Source organism: Hyposmocoma kahamanoa, unplaced genomic scaffold (genome assembly GCF_003589595.1).
Source record: "Hyposmocoma kahamanoa isolate Upper Pololo Valley unplaced genomic scaffold, ASM358959v1 78, whole genome shotgun sequence".
NCBI classification, from domain to species: Eukaryota; Metazoa; Arthropoda; class Insecta; order Lepidoptera; family Cosmopterigidae; genus Hyposmocoma; species Hyposmocoma kahamanoa.
In genome coordinates this window covers 16,350,230-16,377,775 of record NW_020653945.1, presented here as the reverse complement: position 1 = coordinate 16,377,775, position 27,546 = coordinate 16,350,230, and the positions used below count along the sequence as shown (strand labels likewise).

At 35.0% G+C, this 27,546-nt stretch overlaps 1 protein-coding gene across 1 annotated transcript in view; it reads left to right on the top strand.

Annotated features, from left to right (window-relative positions):
* LOC113233388 (multiple C2 and transmembrane domain-containing protein-like) overlaps positions 1-27,546 on the top strand; it is a 51,800-nt gene that overhangs the window by 7,180 nt on the left and 17,074 nt on the right. Inside the window, exons 4-7 of the mRNA XM_026468509.1 lie at positions 6,080-6,212; positions 9,959-10,092; positions 17,069-17,212; positions 21,296-21,479. Of these exons, the coding sequence (XP_026324294.1) occupies positions 6,080-6,212; positions 9,959-10,092; positions 17,069-17,212; positions 21,296-21,479 (595 nt within the window). The remainder of the gene's footprint in view (positions 1-6,079; positions 6,213-9,958; positions 10,093-17,068; positions 17,213-21,295; positions 21,480-27,546) is intronic.

The window sequence follows — 27,546 nt, the reverse complement described above, 5'->3', positions numbered from 1 at the left end:
GAAACCGGATTCATCCCCTAATTTGGCACCCTTAGAGGTGGAATATTTTTTTCGAACTCGAATATTACCACTATTGAAGTACGGAAACAAATAAACTAACCTCAGTATAAAGTACTAAAAAAACCGATCTCAAAAGTTATTCATTCCCTAGTTTACCACCTTTAGAAGTCGAATATTTTCTTCAAATTTAAATGGGACCACTTCTGAGGTACCCTCTTTCCAAAAAAAAAAGAATCATCGAAAACATACATACAAAAAAAAACATAGAGTCGAATTGAGAACCTCCTCCTTTTTTAAGTTGGTTAAAAAGAATCATCGGAATCTGTTCTCAAATGTCAGAGTAATCGCGTAGTCAACACATTGTCATGTAAAAAGTAAATGTAAAAATACAGTCCTTGTTTTGAAAATAGACACGTACTAAATAGAACCTCATACATAAAGACAATACTGGCGTATACGAGTTCGTTAACTTTCATATCAATTGTGTCGTCTCCTATTGCCCAATGTATTTGAATATAAATGAGGAACTGCACCTGCACTAGGACAGGCCTTATAGGTAAATTTATAATACGTTAGTAAAATTTGTTACAAAGCGACCAGAAGTAACTACGAGACTATATATATATATATATTATATACATCATACTTTAAAATTGACTTTCTACTAATTCAAATTAAAGAGAAATAATTTTTTAAAATAGTTTTTCGGTCCTGGTGTAATGTTCTATTTTTCGAGATACGACAAGATCGCTTTCCGGCGTCGATACTTTTAGATTATTTCTAAATTCTACATATGTCGCCCTTATCACATCTTCAAAATAATTAAAATGAAAACGCCGGAAAACTTTACTTTAAGAGCGGTAACAAACGGCGACTTTTAAAAGCTATGCAGTCGCTAATCGTCTACCTTTACACTCGCGTGCGATTTTAAGCAGCGATGCAAGCGCGCGACTGCATCGATGCAGTCGTGCCTTTGCAACGACGCAATCGCACGTTTCACGAACGCGTGTTTCATCGCTGCTAATAACTGAACTCTAACCCTAATAAGGGGTGAAGTCATTCAAAGGCAAACTAGCAAGGCAACCAACATTATGAATCTTTTATACCAACCTCGTTGACGTAAAGTAATTTATAAGAATAACTGCTTCAACTTGAGTGTTACATAACTATTTTCAATAAATTACCGAATGAAATTGAATTGTTACAAGCACATAATTTTGAATTACAATAGACAAAATGACTTGTGACACATTGCTTCTACGCTAATAAATAATACTTAGAATTTACAACTTCTGTTGTACGTTAATTTGAAACTATAGAGACCAAACATTGAAAGAATGTGTTACTTAAGTCCTGTATAATTACTGTATTCTGGGAAATAAACTTATATTCTATTCCATTCTAACATTTTCATCCTCAAGGAAAAGTTTATATACATAAAAACTATTACTCATAACAAAAGCAGATATGAGGCAACACATATGAAAGAAAAATCATAACTAACTTGAAACCTACTGGAAATAAAATTAAAGATTAATATTTGATAGAATCACAGTAGTCAATATAAATGACGTGGAACTTGAATAAACGCATTAGTATAAAGGATTCACATAAACCGATCGGCATAATTTACGATATCTATCGTTTAATATTTCTCAGGGACCAGTTCGGCTCAGTTGTTTAGCTGCCATTGACGCGTACGGAATCTGTTATAGTTTTGACATACATATAAGTGTACATGTTTATTTTAGTTATTTTTGAAGTTTGTGTGCTTTAATTGTCGTCAAAAATGACTTTCAGGTACGATTTTCCTTGTTTTTTTTTCAATTCATTTAACGTTTAAAGTCCAAAATTACACGCAAAATAGGCGCTTTGTCGTCGAGTTGCGGATACCAGCCCGTTGCACCAAGTACCAAGTACCAAAGTCCAAAGTTGTCACCTGCCTTTAAAGCTCAGTGTTGTGTTGTCTTTTATGTTGTGTTAGTTATTAAACGTAACAGCATCAATAAACAGTGAATCGTTTGAGATTTTTCGATTTTAATTTCGCAAAATTGTATACAGGGTTATTTTTAAAACACTAATAACCTCGCAGAATTATAGCTAACCTCTTAAGAAACAACTCATGTTCCACTTTTTCAAAACATAAATAAATTTACCAAAAATAAGCTTTTACGTTTTTGTTGTACTATTTGACACTTTTTAGATCTGTATTTGGTAGAGTAAGTAAGTGCTGCACAGAGTTATTATCATTTAGAGCGATCTATTTAAATCTGTTTACTTCTGTATGAACGTAAAATATGATGAATTATTAAAAGTCATGGAACAAAGGTTGTTGTTTATGTTTTTATTAAAATATTCCAGGGAGGTTGTCAGTATTTTAAAAATCACCCTCTATACGTGACTTTACATAAACTAATTAAGTAAGTCAATTGATCTAAGTCTAAATAATAATAATCATCTTCTTATCGTGTCGATACTTCATTTATTTTAGGATTATCAAATCAAATCAAAAATCATTTATTCTCAGACAACTACAGTCCATATTTTACAGTTATAATATTAGCTTAGATAATTAGAATAATTAAACAAATTAAATTAAATATCAAATAAATCGTCGACATGGTTTTAAATTTTATTATACTGACTTTGAATTGTATGTGGCCACCTTGACTGCGTTTTCCGTGACCACGTAGAGATCTTCCCTCGTACATACATATTAGGACACAAAGGGCACAATAGTAAGTGCTGCATGGACTGAGTTGGGGTACCGCAGTTGCCTTGGATTAGGCTATCATCCCTGAAACCCCATTTACACATTTTGTCTCTACAGCGACCTACCTGAGTAGGCCTTCCACACGGGCCACCGCAGATCACAACATTAATAATACACCTAGATGTATGCCCCAGACTTCGTATAAGACTCTACAATTTTTATATCGTAATATAAAATATCGTAATATCGAAATCTGCATTCCAAATGAAAAATGGAATTTAAAATATAAGGACAAAGGCAAGATCCGCTCTGTTTCATCCTTCCCGATACCTACGGCAAAGCATAAAAGACACGCTGCCAGCTTCTGTGTTTTCCGAAAGTTGCAATAAATAAATTGTTAGGGCTAATTATTAGAGCTATTCAAAGCTAGAGTACGTAGGCATATGCCAGAATAATGCTTAACTTCGACGGTCACATCATCGATTAATACTAGGTGACATTATTAACAAGCTTTCGTTTATTTTACACATCAAAAAAGACTGCAAATATAATTTGTATCTATTATAGTGTAAACAGACTATTAATAAAGACGCATAGAGCTAACATACATTAAAATCTGAAATAACATAGAAGTAAGATTAATAAATAAATGAAATTGGATTCTAGAGGCAGTTTCCAAAAAGCTGGCAGCATTCTGCAAAGCTATGCTAATAAGTTGGCAAGTAAGAAGCCTTTGAATTTTCCAATCGGTACATTATATTTTTTAAGGTCACTGAAATTCTCCAGTTATTGAATTTCAACAACTAATAAGTACTTAGCTAATCGGAGCCCAGGTCAAATGTATATACTCGTACATAATATTATGAAATAAAGTCCTTGTTAATGGGGATGAAAATACCCTTTACTAAAACAACATATTTATATACCTTTTCAATGTTATTCATAAAAGATTACTTTATTGAAAGATTTGCAAGCGTTTACTTTAAAAAAAACCTAGCTCAAACATTAACGGTAATAATTTCGATAGTCAACCACTCATAAGTACAGGGAAATTCCTAACTTATCCTTGATTTATCATGTCCTTGATGACTATACATTTGGTGCAAGAAAATTAAATCCCGACATAATATACCTTTACCAGGTTTTTTAACATTTATTTAACATAATTATTTGTATATCTACTTAAACTTTGAAATGTCAAAACATGTATTTTTTACTTCCATGTAGGTACGTCAAAGAACCGGTCAGTAGGAAAAATTTGTCGGTGTTTACCTTCGTTTTAATGAAATCTTTATTTTATTAATTGTCCACAACAATCCGTATGGTTGGCTTAAATACTTGTGTATATATCATAGTATGGTATATCTACATGGCGTAACTACACATGAAAATTGTGCTCTTACATAGGGCGCACTATAAGTTTCCGGAACTGACCACTTACATAAACAATATTTAAAAAGTAATTACAACATTTGAAAATGGAACTCTTTGGCTGTAGAATACAGTTTGTTTCATCTGACTATCACTTGTTTTTACATTGTGGCGTCATTTTAGAAATTGGTTGTCTACATCACCATGGCTTTAACGCGTGAAAATTTATGTTATTCGTAGTATGATTTTGTACGATTTAAGTGTATTGTAACAGCTCAGCGGAGCTTCGCTCGGCTTAAAACTGCTTTGGCGATGAAGCACCAAGCGAGACGACTATTTATAGCTGGTTTGCAGAATTCAAACACGGTCGTATGGATCTCAGTGACGAATTTCGTGATGGTCGCCCGTTCACTGCTGTGAACAACAAAAACAGACAGGCATGTGACATACCATGAGGTTCGGGCATCTTTATGCATACGCATGAGTCAAATACAATTAATACTACACAAACATTTGGGTGTGAAAAAGCTGTGCTCTCGGTGGATCCCACACAATTTGAATGATGCTCAAAAAACGGATCGCGTCACTTGGTGTAATGCCATGCTTACCAGATTCAACGAAGGGCCGTCAAATTTGGTGTGAGACATAGTAACAGGTGACGGAACATGGATTTATAATTACGATCCCAAAATAAAGCAGCAATCGAGCATATGGGTCTTGCGAGATGAGCCGAAACCTAGTTGGCGCGCGTGTAAAGTGCCTCTAAGCCGATAATTGCTTCCTTTTTTAATAAAATTGGACACGTGGCTACTGTTGCTTTGGAGAATCGTTGTACCGTGATTAGTGATTGCTACACGACCATACGTTTGCCGGAAGTTATTGACAAACTCCGTAAAAATAACCATAAACGCCGTATCATCTTGCACCACGATAATGCCAGTTCTCACACGGCCCGACAGACAAATGAATTTTTGAAGGTGAACAACGTTGACGCGGTCAACGATTTTCATCACCTGAAGAGACTGTCGAAGAGTATGAAAAATATGTTTCAGAGATTGTCACGGAGGAGTAGCATAAATGTTTTCAGATTTGGTTCATTCGTATAAAAATGCATTAACGCTAAAGGAGAATATTTTGAGAAACAATAAATTCATTTCTGACCATTTATAGTATTTTTGTCTTATTAATTCCGGAAACTTATGGTGCGCCTCACGTACTTATGTGCAGATTATGTATTTGTACAAAGACAAAAAAGAAAGAAACTGTAATATAAGCTTCTCATAAGCACCCACAGTTAATAATGAAGAAAGTTTGTATCATATGGTAAACAGCTTCTAAGCCATTCTAAATATACCTCAACAAATACAACAAAACGTACATAATACGTGAAGTGATGATCGCTTATCGTATTGCCCAGACAATATTCTTCCTGTGATCATGTAAACGCTCCGTATCCATTAGAATGATAATATCGCATTCAATTTAGCACAACAGAATTATTAGATAATAAGAAATAAATAAGTGACCAAAAATACTTTAAATATTCGGTTGCGTTTTTCAAACAAAATAGAGGGCATCTTGCTTGGACCTGAAACGTGCATTAATTATATACTTTGTACCTACATATTAATGTAATTGGGCGTTTAGCGCTTTTCCCATAATAGTTTGCTGGGTCTTAGGAGATTAAACCAATCAGTACCTATGAAATATTTTGGCGTACCTTATACTAAGGCAAAAACATTAGATACCAGCAAAAAGAACACTTGAAATGCCTTTTTTCAAACGTATGCGCTGCCTTGCGTTACATTGAACATTGTCAAGGCTTTACGCTTGGACATAAAAAATATGAATCGGTAATGTATAAGTGTGGCGGACTATGGCCTAAACCCTTGTCTAAAAGGAGACCCGTGCCCAGCAGTGGGACGTATAAATGGATTGACGATGATTGTATAGTTTGCTAGTTGTGGTGGTCTTTAAATTTCATTTTGTCTGCAGGTCGTTTGGGATACAGGACGGTCTTGTTATAGACCCACTGGCGCCCACGGCGCTGGCGGTGTCATCAGAGTTCATGGACCGAATTGGGAGCGGCCTTACTCTACTCAGGGATCACGGGAAGAAACTGCAAAAGGCATGTAATGGCGGCATAAGTCCTTATATATATATATATATATATATATATATTCAAATTCAAATTCAAATACTTTAATTCAGATTTCATCCATATTGGTTAGTATAACATATATATATATATGATACCAAGTAATGGGACGACTACGTCGTGCGCCTGGTGGTAAGCGACACTCTAAGTGGCACTGCAACTGCTATGGACAGGTCTATAGAAGTTGCAGTGCCACTTAGAGCTTTATAACGCACACACTCAACATAGCCCCGCACTAGGGAAACCCTGTGTCGCGGGTGCCATGGACACACACATAGACAACCACAAATTACACCCAAACTCACGAGAGAAATAAATGTAGGCCATACAAATATTTCTCCCGGCCCGGGAATCGAACCCGGGGACCTCTGCTTGGCAGTCCGGTATGGTAACCGTTCGGCCACGGAGGCAGTTAAAATAAAATTAAAAATAAATAATAAAATTTTTTTTATGATACTGGCACGGATAAGTGGGGAGCTTGGTAGAAGACCTACTGCTTAATATTGGGAAGGAGTCAGTTTGTAGGGTTAAATATGAACTAAGTTTTCAGGGTTACGCATCACCAAGTTTTTACTTGCCGTTGTGAAGTAGGTATTCAAGAATTTTCAACGTATTCAATATCCTAACTATATACATTTTTATTCAAACTACGACCTATAGGGGACCTATGTTGATTGTGGCATATTTGTGCCACAACATTAACTAACAATTATAGAATTACGGAGAACTTACGATATCTACATACAGCTCTAGATAATGTAACGTACGCAGGTACCTATGTTTTACTCAAACTCTTTTTTATATACGGGTATTTTGCTCGTTTAAAACAAAGTAATTTAAAAGAAAAAATTTCAAGAATCGTCTGTCATCATCGGTGAGAAAGGATTTTTTTGCGATCAACAGTGCAAGCATAATGTAATACCTACGTCTTACATAGTCCTTATTTTACCAGTCTATAGAGTCATCTGTAATTTCCACTGTTTATCTTCAACCTGTCTATTCACATAGGTTAATTTGCTATTCATACGCACGTTGGTTTACTCATTTTGCGGAATTATTATTTATAATGACTACTATAGTTACTCGGTAAAGGTATCTTTATCTCTGCGACTCTTCACACTTAAATAAAATATGTACTTGTCACATCTAGGAAATACACCAATTGATGTATGTATACACAAGTTGGTGAAATATCGAATGTAGGGGAGCGTGGGGGAACGGGAGTCAACTAAGGAATACGGATAATAAAACTCATAATTTATGCAATTTAAATTTTTATTACATATGAAATTACGATTCGCGTATCTGGGTAATAATCACTGGGTAGATAATCACATAAAAAATATGAAACTAAAATATAATATTTGGTTGAAAAGAGAAAACTGTAACATGTCATTCGCTCGCATTACCCTACAGAACGGGAAATGGGAGCCGGTAAGTATCTCGTATGTCAAATGGGAGCCATTATAATTGTAATCACTCTGAAAAAATATATAAAATGAATAATAAAATATATAACTTAAAAACTAATGAAAACAAGAAAGTGTTAAGGGTGTATGGAATATTCAAAAGATATTGCAACGGGGTAAGGAGAGCCAAATAGCTCTTATTACCCGCGTAACATCGAATTGAAAAAATAAAACAGTAAAAACATTTATATTTTTATTGTAATTGGAGGCATAACATCTGAAATTTGATGGATACGGAGACATGGCAAGTGTAAATACAATGTAGTAGGTATCTATGCATTGTAATGCTTACCTGGGATGATGAAATTTGGCAATTATTATAAGCGCGGCGCAAAAAATACACAACTATCTCGTACGACTAAACGCAGAGTGAACTTTATCGAACGTTAACGAAGACATAGGAGAAGCACCGTTTGCACAAATATAGTTATTGGGAAAGTCCAGTTTAACACAGCTCTCATTACCCACGGGCTCCCAATACCCCACGTACCCCTAATAATCATGGTTTATATCTCAACATAAAGAAACAGACCTTAGTATAAATGAAGACTAACAATATTAAATGTTGTAACCTTTGTGAGCGACTGAAGTCTATACTAGGCAACAAGATCTTAATCATAGCTTACTAAGCTCTAACCACGTCATTAATAAGTCATAAATAAAAACAACTGAACTGTTGGTGTTGAGTAGCAACAGGTTAATGTCATCAAGGATATAACCAAGTTATTGTTCAAACTAACAATATTAATCTAAAATAATGTGTGTGTGTGTGTGTGTGTGTGTGTGTGTGTGTGTGTGCATGTATGCGTGCTGGCGTGCAAAAGTAAATTTGTCAATCTCAGAGTGTTCAAACTTAGGGAACCAATAAATGTTCACTCTGGATTTTACTTGGTGCAACAAATCTCGTTAGTCATTCAGCGTGGTAATGCTGCCAGTCTTATTTTGGACGTTTTGGACGTTTGAGCCAGCTAAGATTCAGTGCGACCCTTTTTTATTCTTATAGTTATACAAAATATCTAAGTCTGGCGAATTGCATTAAATATAATTTAATTACAATAATATTTTCATTTCCAATTTCATTTTAACATATTTTTTCGGATTTTTTTTTTAAACAAACCAACATCTTGGGTTTTTTAGAAGTCCCATGGTCACGGTTGACCAGAGGCTGTTTGACCACAACCACCTACATAACGAGTTCTTAGTTTTTAAATAGAAAACCACCGTGAGACTCAGATATAGTAACTAAAATAACGGTTAACTCACGTATAAATCGAATTTTTGCTCGACATGTTTCGAACCAATCCGTGGTCCTTACTCATAAGATTCCGCGGCGATGACTCGAAGGAAACTGCGCGCCAAAGACCTGGTAGCCCGATCACTCAGTACGGATTTCTTAGGTTTTCGTGATTTCTGTAGCAAATGTGAATACATTGGAACTGATTTTTTCAAACCTAACTGGCATATATTTGTAATTACATTTTATTGAATGTCAGAATGTTTCACCACCATAACATTCAATTATTTTTTGTGAAATTACTCCACTAGTTTGTTGTAATTATTAAACAAATATCGAATATTTTAGAAAAAAATCACTTCGATCCGGCTGGATTCGAACCAACGTCTCCCAGCAAACCGTCCCAGTCGCTATGCCAACTAAGCCACAGAACGAACCAACGGACCTCACGAATTTTTGTTTGCAGATCTTTGTTTTGGTTTTTAACGCGCGTTTATTTGTTTTTTCAAACAAACCAACATTTAAAGCCATTTACAGGTGCCATGGTGCCATTTTTTTAGTTAACCCGCGGCATAAGGTGGGAAAACAAAATGTTTGCGGCGTTTGTTGATCATAAAATGCGGATTACTATCATATACTTAACATTGTTTTCATAATGATTAACTAATTTAATGGATACTTCAAATCACAATTTAATTCTTGTAGTTCCGGTTAATAATCCACTCCCTTAAACTGTGGACTTTGACCATGCTATTGAGTAATAGAACTTGAACTTAAGATTTAGATTGAACTCAATGTCAGTTCAATGTCAAGTTTGATAATAAGTGACATTGAATTGAATTTAAGTCTAATTCGTAAAAATTTTACGTTTTTTTAGTCAACAGCGTGTTCAGTCAACGATTTATATACTTCATTATCATTTACAAAATTGTTAACAATGAAAATCTTTGCTCTATGATTTTACTATTAACTGAAAGTAGCAAGTTTATCTAACGGTATTATTTGTTTTGCAGTTCGTGAGCAAGAGCACCGCATACGACGTGTTCAATAAATCATGGAAGTCGATAGTAAATGTGGTGTTAGTGGAAGCCAGGGATCTTCCCCATGGCCCCGCCTCTGCCCCCAATAGTCTATACTGCAAATTCAAGTAAGTTCTGTTTTCTACGATACCTAGTGACGGGAAGAACAAGTCGTAGTGGTAAGCGACACGGCTGTCCATAACAGTGGCAGTACCACTTAGAGCTTTAAATTGCAAAGGTCTGAGGAGCACTGCCACTGTCACCATCACACTGAGACATAAATTGACACGTCTTATTATATGTAACTTAACTAGCACCCTTCACCCTTCAAAACCGGAATGCAGTCATTCTCACATTATTGATTGGCGGCAGAAATAATTAAGGTGGCAGTACTTCCCTTTACTTTAGATGACTCTTTGACAAGAAATTTTTGCTGCTACTAAAAGTTGTAGGAACTCTTTTTTTCTCTTTTTTTTATGTTTAAACGACTTTATTGTCTCTATAATCCTATTTTGTATCCTTTTTCACTCAAAATCTAAATAACTAGTTAGGTGTTTCTCTACGGCTCAGTTTACCGAACAATGACACCTATGTTGAGATGAGATCCAGTTGCACAAAAGGAGCCACATATACTGTATGCCATTAACACGATAAAAAGACTGAAATGATTCACAATGACCCGAGTGATCGATTTCAACAAATTGTTACTGTAACTTTTAGTTATGGTCTAGCAATTGTGATCGAAATACTTTCTTTACTTTTACGCGTGTTACGTGTTGTTTTTAGTGCTAATGTTAACTCCTAAATAGATTATAGTTTCAAATGACTCAAAGGTTTCGATTCTTACGTCATATGTTTTCAAATTACATTTACAACCCACAGAAACCTCAAACTTAGTAATGAACGCAATGTTAAAGTAACTATACTGTTGACGTTCATTGAAATTGGTTTTTTTCCATGACTAGGTCATAAGCTTACTAATCTAGGAAAATGTTACTATCGATCGAATCGAAGGATTTTTTTCTAGGTGTTCGATCTTTGTATTAATAATGATCAAACTAGTGGAGTAATTTCACAAAAATTAATTGAATATCTTGGTAATGAAACATCCTGACATTCAATAAATTTAAGTTTTGTTATCGTCAAAGTTTTATGCAAATAATGAAAGAGATAATTTCTTTTTCATGTATATCCTATGAGAACGTATCAACTCTCTGTTTGTCATAATATTATAAAGCAACAACACTTTATATTTTACTTTTCTTGAATTTCATTTCATCAAATTTTTACTATCATGATATTCAATATATTTTATGTGAAAATATTCCACTACTTTGTAATTATTATTGATATGTGTATCATTACTGTGTATGTCGAATAAACACAAAGAAAACTTCCTTCAACCCGACTGGACTGGAATCAGCGACTGTTGCCTCAACGTGGCTATCGCTCTGCCATCAGAGCTACTACTCAGCTTTATCAACAATTCTTTATAGTTTAGCCTTAGTTTGGTGAAATTACAGGCATATGGGACTTGTCAATGGCAGTGCCCCTCAAATCTTTGCAATTTACAGCTCTGAGTGACACTGCAACTGCCATGGAGCGTGTCGCTTACCACCAGACACACAACTTGTTCGTCATATTACTTGGTAACATAAAAAATAAATCCATTGATTTATAACACTTTGTGCTGTGCAACAGTATACAAGGAAAGTCTACTGGATAGACAGCATGGGTGGGATGCTACCTTTGTGTACTCTGTGACCGCTGTCCATAAACACTACCAACCATTCACGTATTCTGGCAAGAATCTCCGTGAAGTTTTGCAACTTTATTTATGTACCTAAAATCGTCTTGTAATTTGCATACTATTATTTATACATATAATATAAGATTTCCTTTATTTAAATCCATTTATATGTTTAATAGTTAGATAAAAACAATTGTAAATTTTTATGAACACAGTAGACATTAATTATACTTGTTTTTCGTCAGACGAACGAATACCTCATTACATTAGATAAGGTCATATAAAGAAGCAACCGGCTATTTACCTACAACAAAATTATGTTGTATCTCCAAAGTGGAACGATTTGAGACGCGTTTGAGAGTTCAAAACTTGGATGGAATTGGTGTTTTTATTCAAAATAATGTATTTCAAAGTAATTACTATCGAATTTAAGAATGTCCTTCACAAAATATTATGTAATGCACAACTGAGCATTTTTTTAAGAATAGCATTATGATACTGATACGCAAAACCGAACCGCAAGTTGTCTACAACCAATGAAAAAAAGCAAATGCAGTTTCTCTCGTGACGTCAATAAAATACAAAAACAGCGGCCACGCTTCACTATACTTAAGGGTCATTTTAATTCGTCATACTTTTCGATTGGACGCGATATTTTTTTGTTTCGCTTACTTGTATAATGAGTTACTTTTGACACTTGGATGATAATTGGTTAAAATCTAGAAATTAAATCAAACTACTTAATGAAAAAAAATTATAAAAAATAGGTACTGTTTCTATAATGATTTAGGATTCACGTATGTTCCGTCTTTTTTGAAGACGGAGTAAACTAACAGTTCATTGTGCAAAATTGTTGCCCGCTTGCGAGCAGCTAGAGATTGCAGTCGATAAATATTCTATTGACTATTGACTGAATATTGATCACGCTTATGAAATAAATAGCCAAACTTGTTTCATTTGAATCATCCTCGACCCATTATTCATCCCATTATTGAACACAAGTTAATTTAAATTGTCAATTTTTGTAAGTTCATACATACATAACTGTATTTAGAACTATGTTTATGAAAAATACAAAGAGGAGACATATTTTAAAGCTTTTAATTTTTATTCAATGTACATAATCAAATCCGGCCATTCTTGTTATAATGTACCTACCTATATGAATAATTAATCTCGATACTTAGTAGACCAACTGTCAAAATAAAAATAAAGAAGGCAATAACGCAATTAGTAATCATTAGAACGTCGTAACATTCACAATTCAGTCATTTCTGCAAAATTTTATCTTCTTTCACAATATATCGATAAAACCATCGACAACAACTACATAACTATTTAAAATTTTATGAAAACTGGCAACCCTACAAATGACATTTTACGCCATCTTTAAAAAAGACAGGCTAAACGTTAACGCAAAGCGGTCAAAGACTTTTTAGACTGCCAAACTGCCAAAGAAGTACATGGCGCTATGTCATTATTGCCACTGGATCTTCTTATCGTATCGATGGCGTAAAATATAATGTTTGCTCTCGTCGTGAAAAGCTTTGCCTACCGCGCGAGGTAACCACGCGTATGACAATTGTTGCCCAGGATGCGCCTGACGTACGGAAAAATAATGGTACTTTGAGCGGAGAGAAGGAATCCTTTCGTGCACCCCAATTATACTGCCACTTATTTATACTATTGAAACTGCAAAATCTAATCATAAAAAAAATCCTTATAGATTTCTATTTGGCTTGATACATCGTTAATTACTGGATAAAAAATAAAATACGGTAACCTATCACAAACTCGAGTTTTTTTTTCCGAAATAAGGTTTGTTCGAATTTCCATTACACCGAAACCCGAATTATAACGAAACCGTTGTTCTTTCAGGATATGTTGGATGTCTATAGCAAAGACACGATTAGGTTCGGTTAGGTTAAGTTAAGTTAACTTCCGCTCTTTGGGGGTCGTGGGTAATGGGTAACCGGTATCATAACCCCCACTAAGCGGCTGGTTGGAACACCCCGGAGTTTTAGTGGGTAGACTTCCTTTCTGGAAAAGAGTCCCACATAATCCCGCGCCTCCCCGGGCGCGGTGGTATGCGTAACGCATTACTCCGGGTAAAAAAAAAGGTTAGGTTAAGTTAGTCGCGGTAGCATCTGAAAGGGACCCCGCGGCTCGGGCTCCAGGTGCGCGTAGGAACATCGTGAGGTTTTTAGTGGGTATGCTCTTGGGGATCAACATAGTCCCCAGGAGAGAGTCCCACATATCCCCGCCGTCTCCCAGCGGCAGGGAATGCGTAACGCATTTTCCTCACGGTAATAAAAAAAAAGGTTAGGTTAAGTTTAAAAGAAAAAAAATACTCCTCTCCAAATTACTTCCGAGATTACGAAATTTCTAGGAAACGTTATTTCGGGAAAATCTCATTTCGGAATACTGATAGGTAACCATTAAATACTATACAATAGGGCTGCATCCTTTTAAATAACTTAATTGTGTTAATAATTTGTTAAAATCTTCTCAAATTATTATGTAATAGTAAAACCACCAAGAAACCCTATTGTTCGCACTTTGCAGTGCTATATTAGCGCTAATCGCTTGCAGTGCAAGATCTCAGCTGCACGTGACACAGTCCCGGAAAAACGTCAGGTTAAATCATTTTTTTTTTCTACAGTTTGATCGTAATTACTGTAAGGTCTTGGTAATTGATTAGTTAGATTGGTATTTTCCATCAATTCATCAAAGAAGTGAGTTCGTAATTGTAAAAACATTGAGTAACTACAATTATTTATAAATAAACATAGAACGTGCTTACAAATTGTACTTTAGTGTTTCTAAGTAAATAGTGTAATTAGATATATTTTATTTCTGGTCACAAACTGTTTATAAAAGTGTTTGAGTGATTGAGGGCTTTGCTTTATTCGTCATGATCACTCAATATGTCTAAGAATAATAAGAATAGACAGGGCACATACTTCGTAGGAGAAAAAAAAACATTGACTTTGTAATTTCTTTTATTAATTATTCATACCTAGGTCAATTTTGATGGAGTGAGTCTTGCATATGCTGAAAACACAAAGAACCTAGGTCTGATAATCGACCGTACAGTGTCCTGGAGACCACAGGTAAATGAGGTTAGTCGACGCATGCACTTTTCCTATCATTCTCTCAAGCGGCTTCAATTCTTCTTACCTTTCAACACCAAGGTTATGCTTGCTCAGTCCCTACTACTCCCTCTTCTCGACTATGCCGATGTTTGTTATTTGGTTGTTACTGAGGAGCTGCTTAACAAACTAGAGCGCCTACAAAATCTGGCCATCCGTTTCATATTCGGTTTACGTAAATATGACCATGTCTCTGAATTTCGGACTAAATTGAAATGGCTCCCAATCAGACTTCGCCGAGATATGCACGTTCTTTGTCTTCTTTATAAAATTAAATTACCCCCAGCTTCCTCATTATCTGTGTTCCCGTTTTTCCCCCTTATCCCCCAATTCCCGCCCAAATCGTACCTGTGACACTAGAACTCTTATATCCCCAATCCAACTCCAAATTCTTTCACAATTCTTTTACCGTAAGTGCAGCTCGTATGTAGAATAAACTACCTGCTAATATTCGTGACAGTCCATCTGTGGCATCTTTCAAACACAAATTAAAAGAGCACTTCTTGTCGAACGTGTTAGATAGTTTATAGGTAACATATTTGTAAACAAATAATCTGTTATTATAACATATATTCTGCTTATGTATGTATTTATGTATGTAAAGTTCATGTATGTGTGTATGTCTGTCGTATGTATATTATTATCATTTATATTTTATTCACATTAAAATTTTAATTTTGTTGTACAATAATTAGTCCCGCAGACTTCATTTTTGCACCACGGCTAAGGTTGGCTGGAAGAGATCTCTTATAGATAAGCTCACCTTTGTATATGTCCATTGTAACGTGTGTTTCATGTTTCTTTTCTTTGTACAATAAAGAATATATATATATATATATATATAATTTTAATGGAGACAAGGAAAAATGCTTATCAATATGGTAACAATAGTTAGTTTGGCGTACTTGATTTGGTGTCACTTGTTTATCACCAAAGTGCCAAATGTCAATTGCTTCATTTTAGTGTTTCAATTTCTCCAATTTACAATTTCTACCAATTTTGCAAAAAGCATTGGCCTCGGAAGGTCAATGAATCGAAGTTAAAAAACGCTCTTTTTTTAAACCTCGACGATAAATAGAGGTGGCTTACTTTACATCATTGTCTAGATGGATATATTTACTGCCTCCGTGGCCGAGCGGTTACCATGTCGGACTACCACGCAGAGGTCTCAGGTTTGATTCCTGGGCCGGGAGAAATAATTGTGTGGTCTACGTTTATTTATCTTGTGAGTTTGAATTTTTGATGGGTGTTCTTGTTTTTTTTTATGTTACCAAGTGACAGGACGAACAAGTCGTGCGCCTTGCGTTAAGCGACACGTCTTTCCATAAAAGTTTCACTTTTTTGTTACTGGAGTTTTTCAGCTTATTCTTGATGTAAAGTCCTCGAATCCAATAGCGGATTCCAATTAGAAAAAATCCCGGTGCCGAAATTATGTCATAGTTGTTGTTGATGTCATTATTTGGATGACAAAAATAGACAGTAGTGCCACGTTTAGTTGGTTGTCTCGACCTGCGATAATTGAAATACTAAATATTGCAAATGATAAATGTATACAATGTTTATTTATAAAGAGCAACTCCTAGAGTTTTTTTACTCATCCTCCTCAAGCAATTTACCTTACGGATGAGTTCTTTTATGATACCAAGTGACAGGACGAACAAGTCGTGTATCTGGTGGTAAGCGACACGCCTGTCCATAACAGTTGCATTGCCACTCAGAGCTTTAAATCACAAAGATCTGAAGGGCACTGCCACTTCGCCAGTCACCTTGAGACATAAGTTAACAAACCCCATGTGCCTGTAATTTCACCGGTACTCTTACCGTTCAAAACCGAAAGGCAGTAATGCTTATATTGCTACTTGGCGGCAGAAATAGATAAGGAAGCTTCCCCGGACGAACTCTTTAACAAGGAGCTCTACTCTACTAATATTAGAGTTATGATCAATGTGACTATTTCAAGCGTAATTAGCTTGTCAATGAAATAAAATTAAAGTATAAATTGCTGAAAAACGTGAAAATGAAAACAGAATTATCGTTGACGAAATTGAAAAATGACGTACTTGAAATTATGTTAGTCTTCTGTCTAGTCTGTCATACTTCATAAGCCAATGCAATTGTTGAAAAAAGTCTTCTAATGCCTTTCGAATGATGATGATGTCGATGACACAAACAATTGCAAAACTAATGTGTTCTTCATTGCAGACTTGGCAACGAGACACACAAGTCGAAACGAGTATCCAAATCGAAAGCAAATTGGCGTGAACGATTCAACCTTTACCTATACGATGACAGCAATTTGGAAGTCACAGTGTGGCATAAAGGAAAACATAAGAACTTTATGGGAAGGTAAGATTTCAACAAAATCCTAATTATTAATCACATAATGTCGACGTTTCTTACTTACATTTGATTCCCTTACTGCTTACGATCGGCGTGAGAGATTTAAATATACTATAATAGTAACTACTAACATCAGATGAATACGTAATATTTGTAACGACGTTTTACTGCCATGATATTCAAATATTTTCTGTGAAATCTCCACGAATTTGTTAAAAGTATTAATACATAGTACGAACACAAAGAAGAATTCATTCGGTCCAGCTGAACTCGAGCGACTTGGTTGACGCTCCCCCAACTGAGCTACGGAACTAACCAGCAGACATTACGAATTCTTCTATGTGCTTCTTGTAGATCTCTGTTTTAAAAAGTATTCAATATAGATATTCAATAAACTTAATATTACAAATATTAAAGCGACATCTCTTGTCTGGGGTACCCTATCACAAAGTCGAAAATGTTTTTGTCCGAATTTTCATTATACCGAAAACCGAATTATAACGAAACAGTTGTTCTTTCAGGATATGTTGAATGTTTATTGCAAAAACACGACTAGGTTCGGTTAGATTAGGTTAAGTTAAATTTAAAAGAAAAACCATTTTCCTCTCAAAATTACTTTCGAGGTTATGAAATTTCGACCAAACGTTATTTCTGGAAAATGTCATTTCGGACTATTGATAGGTGACCCACATCTGGCCCTGGTAGCTGTAAAGGTACTGGCTGAGTGAAGAAAAACTTTCATAGATTTCTCGCAGATGGTACAACGGCAAACAGTAGTTAAAAACTAAAAACAACTGGTACATTTTTCTAAATTCTCATTCCAGTTTTTGTCACAAAATAATAGTGATTTGTAGGTACAGCCAAGAGCTAAAAACGTTTTTATACGTGGGGCACACTATAATAATATAACATAATAACTATAATATAATGATAAGAAAACAATACTATAAATGGTCAGAAATGAATTTATTGTTTCTCAGAATATTCTCCGTTAGCGTTAATGCACTGTTTCATACTACTGAACCAATTTTACAAACATTTATGCCACTTCTCTGTGACAATTTCTGAAACATATTTTTCATACTCTTCGACAGCCTCTTCAAGTGATGAAAATCGTTTACCGCGTAACTGGTTCTTAATTTTTGCAAATAAATATAAGTCACATGGTGCCAGGTCGGGACTGTACGCGGGATGGCTCATAAGGTCAACGTTGTTCACCTGAAAATCAAAAATTCCTTTGTCTGTCGGGCCGTGTGAGAACTGGCATTATCGTGGTGCAAAATGATATGGCGTTTAGGGTTATTTTTACGGAGTTTGTCAATAACTTCCGGCAAACAAATGGTCGTGTAGCAATCACTATTCACGGTACAACGATTCTAAAAAGCAACAGTGGTCACCAGTAGTAGTTTTATTTATAAAATAAGTAATCATCCGCTTAGAGGCACTTTGCACGCGCGCCACTTTGGTTGGTTTCGGCTTATCTCGAAAGACCCATACGCTGGATTGCTGCTTTGTATTGGGATCGTAACTATAAATCCATGTTTCGTCACTTGTTACTATGTCCCACACCAAATTTGGTGCCCCTTCGTTGAATCTGGTAAGCATGGCATTGTACGAAGTGACGCGATCCGTTTTTTGAGCGTCAGTCAAATTGTGTGGGATCCACCGAGAGCACAGCTTTTTCACACCCAAATGTTTGTGTAGTGTGATTGTATTTGACTCATGCCTATGCCTAAAGATGCCAGAACTCATAGTATGTCACATGCCTGTCTGTTTTGATCATACGGCGCACAGAATCGATGTTTTTGTTGTTCACAGCAGTGGACGGGCGATCATAACGAAATTCGTCACTGAGATTGACACGGCCGCGTTTGAATTTTGCAAACTAGCTATAAATAATCGTCTTGCATGGTGCTTCATCACCAAAAGCAGTTTGAAGCCGAGCGAAGCTCCGCTGAGATGTTAAATTACACTTAAAGTCGTAGAAAATCATACTACGAAAATTTTCACGAGTTAAATCCATGGTGATGTAGACAACCAATTTCTAAAATGACGCCTCATTGTAAAAACAAGTGACAGCCAGATGAAACAAACTGTATTCTACAGCCAAAGAGTTCCATTTTCAAAAATTGTAATTACTTTTTAAATATTGTTTATGTAAGTGGCCAGTTCCGGAAACTTATAGTGCGCCTTATGTACTAAGCAACATAGGTTGAAGTCAAAGTCAAAGTCAAACATTATTTATTCCATAGGTAAAATAAATTTACACTTGAAAACGTCACATTTAAGCTACTGCTTGTTCACTACGCTGACCTCCCTGAGAAGAACTTAAAGAAGTGTCAAGCTTGAATAAATGAATGTGTTCTTGACCCTGTTCGGGAGAATAAATATACAATGTACTTAGTACACCTATCAACAATAGTTCTGGACTGAAGTATTTTGAAACTAAACAAGATATAATTTATTTGATCACAAAATTGTATAGCATGAAAAATTATTCTTATCTTGATTCTATTTCCGTTTCCATAATCTCCGATGTAAATGGACCTTGAACAGAATCGGAAACTTATGCCAATGAATATTCAAATTTTCCGATCGATTAAAGTTTAAATTTAGATTGTTTTTGTTTACATGTTACAATAATCTTCCCAACACAAAACATAAATTTACTTTTTTTTTTTTTTTTTAGTTTATTCATAACAAAAAGAAAAATATTAACATTATTCTTTTCACTAGGTAAGAAACCTTATGGTTTAACGGCCTAGTGAAGAGTTGATTAATTAATTAATTATTTATTTATTTAATATTTCTTTATAACATTTTTTAATTTTAAAGTTCACATTACTATACCCAAAACTTGTTTTTACCTAAATAAAATATTATGGACTTTAACCTGATAAGCGTAGCGTAGTTAATCTAAAATATTTGCCTTAACACCCTTTTGCACAAAATTAAGTAACCGTGTTAAAACTTTATTTTAAGGGCATTGATTTCTATAGTTAAGTAACAGAAATGTCGAATAGTTCCAAAATTTTTCTCGTTTGGTAACTTGAAATAAAAAAAATAAAAAAATTTGTTATTGGTAATTACGTTTTTTTTTAAACTATACATAAATACAAAATTTCCAAATGTTTGGTGTCTACATTATCAGTATCACGTATACACAATAGACTGAAATAAACAAGAGGTCTTACCTGTGACGCCATGTGGCTTAGATAGTATTGAGTACAAGTGTGTTGACGTTGTATCAAATAGCCCTTCTACTAGCGCAGCTCTAATTTTATATAATTTTTAAAAATACGGCTCCAAAAAAGAAAATTACGGCATAATAGGTATACTTACTTTAACGATGTCTATCTACGAGTACTATTGACTTATGTCAACCAAATGGAACAAGAAAAAGTATAAAGTAACTTAATAATCTCAGTACAGAGTACTGAAAAAACCGACCTCAAAAGTACGTGGAATTACGTCTATTTGCCAAGTTATAATGAAATATCCCCTAGTTCGCCACTATACAGGACTTGACACTGGAGATAATAAAAATAGGTTCTCACTACGACACTACTCAAAGTACATTGAGAGAAAAACGCCTTGAATTGGAGAAATAGCAAAATCAACCATTAAAGTAATTGCTCCTAAATTAAAGTTAGGCGCTATTTATAAAAATGAATCTTCATGCCTAAACAGTTCACAAATCGGTTCACAAACATCGGAGTTACCGTGTAACATACATACAAAAAAAAAGAAAAAGAAGAACATACAGTCGAATTGAGAACCTCCTCCTTTTTTGAAGTCGGTTAAAAACGGGGGCCCCTTTTTGCCATATCGTTACCTTATAAAGAGTGATTATTCAGGAGATGGCAAAAGTTTCTATTTATTTTAAATTTTTTATCAAGGGTGTTAATTTGGATGCATTACTTTAAGAATAAATAAAAGCCAGTATGTGAATATGAAGGAAATGTGATGTGAAATCAGCCGACAAAATTTGTATATATAATTCATTTTTTGCATTTCAGTAACTTTGTGCTTTAAGATACGAGTTTGAGAAAGTAAGGCGACGATATGTAACTATTCCTCATTTTATAGATGCATCGTCGACCTTTCTCAACTTGAAAAAGAGAAGACACATGAGTTATGGCAAGAGTTGGAGTGTGGCTATGGCTCTATACACCTCTTGGTCACACTCAGCGCCACGGGAAACAGTTACGTTGTAGACAGCGTTCCTACTACTAACGGTGTTCATCAAGCAATTCTTCCGAAAGAAGATTTTGTAAGTACAAAACCGTTTGTTTAGCATATCTCTTTATTAATTAAATTTTCATTGAATTGATATTCAAATCTTTTTTGTGAAATTACTCCACTAGTTTGTTATAATTATTAATACACTACATAATACATTAATACTAAAAAGTCGTTGAAAAACCAAATACAAAAACACGACGCAAGCACATAGAAAAATTCGTTAGGTCCGTTGGTTCGTTCCGTGGCTTAGTTGGTATAGCGTCTGGCACGGTATGCAAGAAGACGTCTCGGTTCGAATCCGACCGGATCGAAGGAATTTTTTCTGAGTGTTCCATCTATTTAATAATTATAACAAACTAGTGCAATAATTTCACAAAAAAGAATTGAATATCAATTCAATAAAAATTTAATTAATACAGTGAATAGCGACATCTCTCGCCAGGACTGGTGGTAGCTGTAAAGGTACTAACTGGGTGATAAATAAATAGATAGATTTCTCATAGATGGCGCTACGACTAAAAAGTCGTTGAAAAACCAAATACAAAGACACGACGCAAGCACAAAGAAAAATTCGTGAGGTCCGTTGGTTCGTTCCGTAGCTTAGTTGGTATAGCGTCTGTCACGGTATGTAAGAAGACGTCGGTTCGAATCCGACCGTATCGAAGGAATTTTTTCTGAAATCTCTTTATTATTGATTGTCATGAAGATTGACTTACAATTATATGGACGTCGGGTCCGCGCTAAAAAGTGTCCGCACTTGTAAGGCGCTAAAATCGTATACAGAGCGCCAAACTCCGCTTTAGTCTTCATTTGTTCGACTGACAGCGCGATACTGCGATGACATTACAATTTAAATTTCGAATAGGTTGACTTGGGACATTTTTTTCGTGGTTTTTGTATTAGACCCGTCGTCCATTTATTTGTAAGTGAATGGTCATGAATCTTATAATAATAATAGTAACGAACACACTCATAGCCCAACACTAATAAAACCCTGTGTCGCGGGTGCCACGGACACACATAGACAACCACAAATTACACCCAACCTCACAAGAGAAATAAATATAGGCCATGCAAATATTTCTCCCGACCAATGAATCAAACGCGGACCTCTGCGTGGCCAGCATGGTAACCGTTCGGCCACGGAAGCAGTTATATGTTTCTTTAAGTGCGATCTTTGTTTTAATAATTACAACAAAATTCTTTATTTCAAATATTAAGCACTTAAAACTGTCAAAATAATTAAACCACGATTAAACACCTCTCAAGAAACTCTAAAGTTTGCTGTTTTTGAATATTTTTTTGTTACCATTTCTTATTTACAATGATTATGTGAAGATAACACATCACAATGTACTTCTCGATTCTGTAATTTAAATTTAATATAAAATACTAGTAGAACGAAAAAACACTTGAAGCGTTAGTAAATTATAAATATTCAGGGTATAATATATATACTCAAGTGCATTGAAGGTGATAAGGTCTTACAGAAGGAGTACAGTACAGAAATCATACTTATTTATTGTCACTATACCTAATATTATACACTGCGAACTTTTTATTTTTACTTTTACAATTCAAAAACATTGTTATCATGGAAGCTAATGTTTTCCCAGTTTTACAAAGTAAAACTTTCAGCAAAGACTGACGTTTAGTCTTAGACTATGGAATTTCCATCCTCTAAACCTTTAGTAGACCATTACCAAAATTACATAATTTATACATAAAAATTCAGACACTGTTGTACAAAACCTGTTTAATTATAATGTATCCCATGTAATATATTGTATTATTATGTACAATATATTATTATTATTATTACTATAATTTTTGATCAATCAAATACTGTTTAAAGCTTAGGGTATTTAATATTGAAAGTGCAATTGTGCAGTGCGGACTATGTGTCCACAAGTGTATTATAAATACGCCGCGAAGTGTCAACGTATTAGGCTGCCAACAGATGGACTGCACGTCTGCAGTTAATGCGTGCAGTCTACTGACGAGACGTCGACTGCACAGTCGGAGATAGAAAAATCATAAAAAATTAAAATCATAATTAGCAGTTGACATTCTTAACAATAATATGTCTTCTTTTGTGTATGAAAGACTTGATCTTGTAGTAACGGCTAAAGGTAACGATTACTTGAGGGTTCAATCAACTTAATGGTAAAACAAAAACACGGTTGGTGAAACTTTCCTTTATATCATTTGCACAATTCTTAAAATATTTTTTTGAACTGACATCTTTCTGTACGTTTCTGCAAATTTCACCGCAGATTATAGTCGGGTACTATTAAGGATGTGAATTTGTTATCAAATTAAAAATGATTATAATAATAAAATGTTTATTTCTTTAATAAGAAGTAAAATTAGCTCATTGGATCATAAATGTTCTGAATATAGTGATAAACTACAAGTAACATCATTTCGACATCAACAAATACACTGAGCCCTAAAATAGGCGCGCGGCGATAACTACATGAAGTCTGTGTCGTCTGCATTCAGTGGATTTCGACGGCATGCAGTTGTACATATTGGTTCGTCTATTAGCAGCCTTATGATTACGAGTATAATAACGTAAGCATCGCAAACATCGCAAACTTGAACATAGATCACCAACGTGGACGTTAATAAACAAATAGAGTATGAACAAGTTAAAAAACACCAAGAACATACCTTTGCCCCTAAAATCGACCATGAACCATGATTCGTATCTTGTATTCGACTTTGTCTATTTTTTTAGAGATTTATGGTTGGTCATCTAGCGTGCTGACGTTATTCTATGTAAATATATAAAACAACAACAACATATATCAACTCATTTATACATCCCACTGTTGGGCACGAGTCTCTTCTCAGGCGAGGATTTAGGCTATAGTCAGTCACGCTGGCCCAATGCAGATTGGGGATTTCACACGTTGCTTGAGGGTTGTGAACCTTGTTCGAGGTGCAGCTTTTTATCATGACGTTTTCCTTCTCCGAAAAGCTCGTGGTACATTTCAAATTGAATTCCTCGCTTAGAATCCATTTCCTCTGCTTAAGAAGCGGCTGTATAAATATATCGCACCCATCCTGGAAGGATGGCATAAATAAAGTTACGTCAAAAATATTTCTTGCTCCTTTGGATACAGAAAAATATAACCCACATCCTCTCCAATTCTTGTTACAAGAATTGGAGAGTATGTGGGCTATATTTATATATATATATATAATCAATAATTAAATATTAGAAAATTATTCGTACGTAGCCATGGCTAAAGTACACTAGCAGGCAAATTTTCCCATTACAAATTGAACCTTGCGTTATTTATATTAGTATTCCTTAAAGAAAAGATTGCGGAAAGAAGCTTCAATGTCAGTTTTGTTGCTATCAAGCTGGTTTCTAGCTTATCTCTATTTTATTTTTATTTCAAATACTTCGTACTTTCAATATCTGAATAATCTGAAGTAGTAAAGAGAAGGGAGCAAATTTTAGCGCGCTGCGACATTTTGTGGTTTTTTTATTTCAGTATCCAAATAATACATTTGTTTAAACTAAAATTTAGGTCAACATTTTCTCATACCAGTCTTGTTTACATACGACTTCACATAGGATATCCCACTTTTTATTGCATCCTTATTGCATATCGAGCGTTGTCGGTAGTCTTAAGGGTTGAAACACAAAATTGCGATGCGACGTCGCATCGTAGAAATCTACGAGCTCGCACGACGCATCGCAAGAATTCGCAAATTGCTCTGCATCGCATCTTCTTTGTGTTTTTTTTCCTATATTTTATTATCAATAACAGCAGTGCAACACTCCTTTTGGGATACCTGTCGCTGCTTAGTTTAAAAAATATGTTCAGTACGGTTGACGATCATCGAAGGAATGTTCACCAGAACCGTGGTATTGAGTCGCTTTGCTGCACGAAATCGCATCGCAGTAATTCGCGTCGCAGTTTTCTGCGTTGCGAATTCACATTGCGCCAATTCGCAGTTTTGTGTTTCGACCCTTAGTGTAATAATCAGACTTTGAGAACTACAATTTGTTTTTGGTCGAAATTCGTCGCGTTTTACGATGTTTACGATACTTTTATAGTGGATGAGGATAGATCAATTTTAGTGAATTAAAATACATAAACTATATGATACTTTTGTTCCCACTGTATTAATGATACCCACTACAAAATTAAATTTATCTAAGTGCACTTAGATTCTGGAACACCTTTAAAACTCTTTCATTTAGGATAGATGGCGAACAGGAAAGTTATATAGTACTATAACACCACAACCTAACAAACATTTCAACACAAAATAATTTAGTACTCTCGCGTCGTCGCTAAATGGCGTTGAGATCGAAATAGAACGCAGTATCGTTTTGTTACACGGAAAATGTGATATACATCACACATTGGAGTTTTGTATTCATATCGAATCCGCTTTAAAATTACTTATGTAACGAACTCCGCATCAATTATAAACCGAGGCGTCAGACTATAGTGAAACCCAACGATTGTTGTTTTCATTAGCAGTTGAATATGGTTGGTATATCGATCAATGGGATGTCACTACTGCATTTTTATATGGTAGGATAAAGGAAGACATTTACATGCTCCAACCGAAAGGAGCAGTAGTCAAAGGTCAGGAAACCAAAGTCTGTAAACTTCAGCGATCTTTATATGGATTAAAACAAGCCTCGAATACTTAGTTTAATGAGTTAGATAAAGAGATGTTAGCTTTAGGATTTTTACAATCGAAAATAGAACCTTGTTTGTACCAGAAACAGTTTAATAATAATAATAAGCTAATTGTAGTATGTAGCTAATTTATGTTGACGACATTTTCATTTTTGGAAATTGTGAACTGGCAAAACAAAAATTAAAGACTAGTTTACTTGATAAGTTCAAAGTGAAAGACCTAGGCGCGGCTAGACATGTCTTGGGAATGAGATTGAGGAGGGGATAAAGATATAATTTATCTAGATCAGGAGCAGTTCATTCTAAATATTTTAAATGACTTTAACATGACAGATGCTAAGCCGGTTAGAACTCCAATGGAAGTTGGAAAAATCTACTGATTCACACTATGATCTGCCATATCAAAGTTTGATAGGTTGTTTAAGTTACTTAGCCTGTAATACTCGACCGGACATTGCACATGCTGTAAGTAAACTTTCACAGTTTAACTCGTGTTATGGTGAAACACATTTTAAATGTGCAAAGCGAATACTTAGGTATGTAAAGGGTACGTCTAACTATTGCCTTATTTTTAAAAAATCGGGAGATTTAAACTTGCGTGGCTACGTAGATGCAGATTGGGGTGGAGCGCTTGATAGGAAGTCTTTTACTGGGTTAATTTTCAAATTTGGGAAAAATGCCGTAACGTGCAAGAGCAGGAAACAGGGAACTGTATCTTTGTCTTCCACGGAGGCAGAATACGTAGGACTTAGTCAAGCTTCAAAGGAAGCACTTTATTTACAAAGTTTATTGAACAGTCTTACGATTGTGGATAGTAAAGCGGTCGTCATTTATAATGACAACCAGTCTGCGCATAAAATTTCGACTAACAAAATGATGCATAACAGAACAAAGCATATAGACATCAAATATCATTTTATACGGGAATGTGTTCTGAGTAACAAGGTTGAGATCAGGTACATGCCAACCGATAAAATGATAGCAGATGTTTTAAGCAAGGCTGTACATGGCCCAAAACTTAAAGAATATTTAGGACAGTTTTCTTTAAATATATATTCTGTTAAGGGGACGAGTGAGTAGAGTCTTTCCTGGGTTGTAATGAAATACTGTTTAAATTTTTATTAATGTTGTATTGCTTATGTTGAAATGTTTTGTGTACTAGACTAAAGGGGCGTGTTGGAGATACTGGCTATTATAATCTAGTTCCATAAGATTTGAATTGGTTGTCATAGCAATGAGAAACTGTTGACAAAAAAAATACAACTATGTCTATGTGATACGTGCCGTGCTTTATTATTTCCTCATTAATCCACGTTAATTTCAATTAAAAACCTTTTAAATTGACCATTACAATATTCTGTCCCATTGTCAGATCTCAGGCATTTTATTGATTTACCTACCAGTCTGATTTTCAACTTC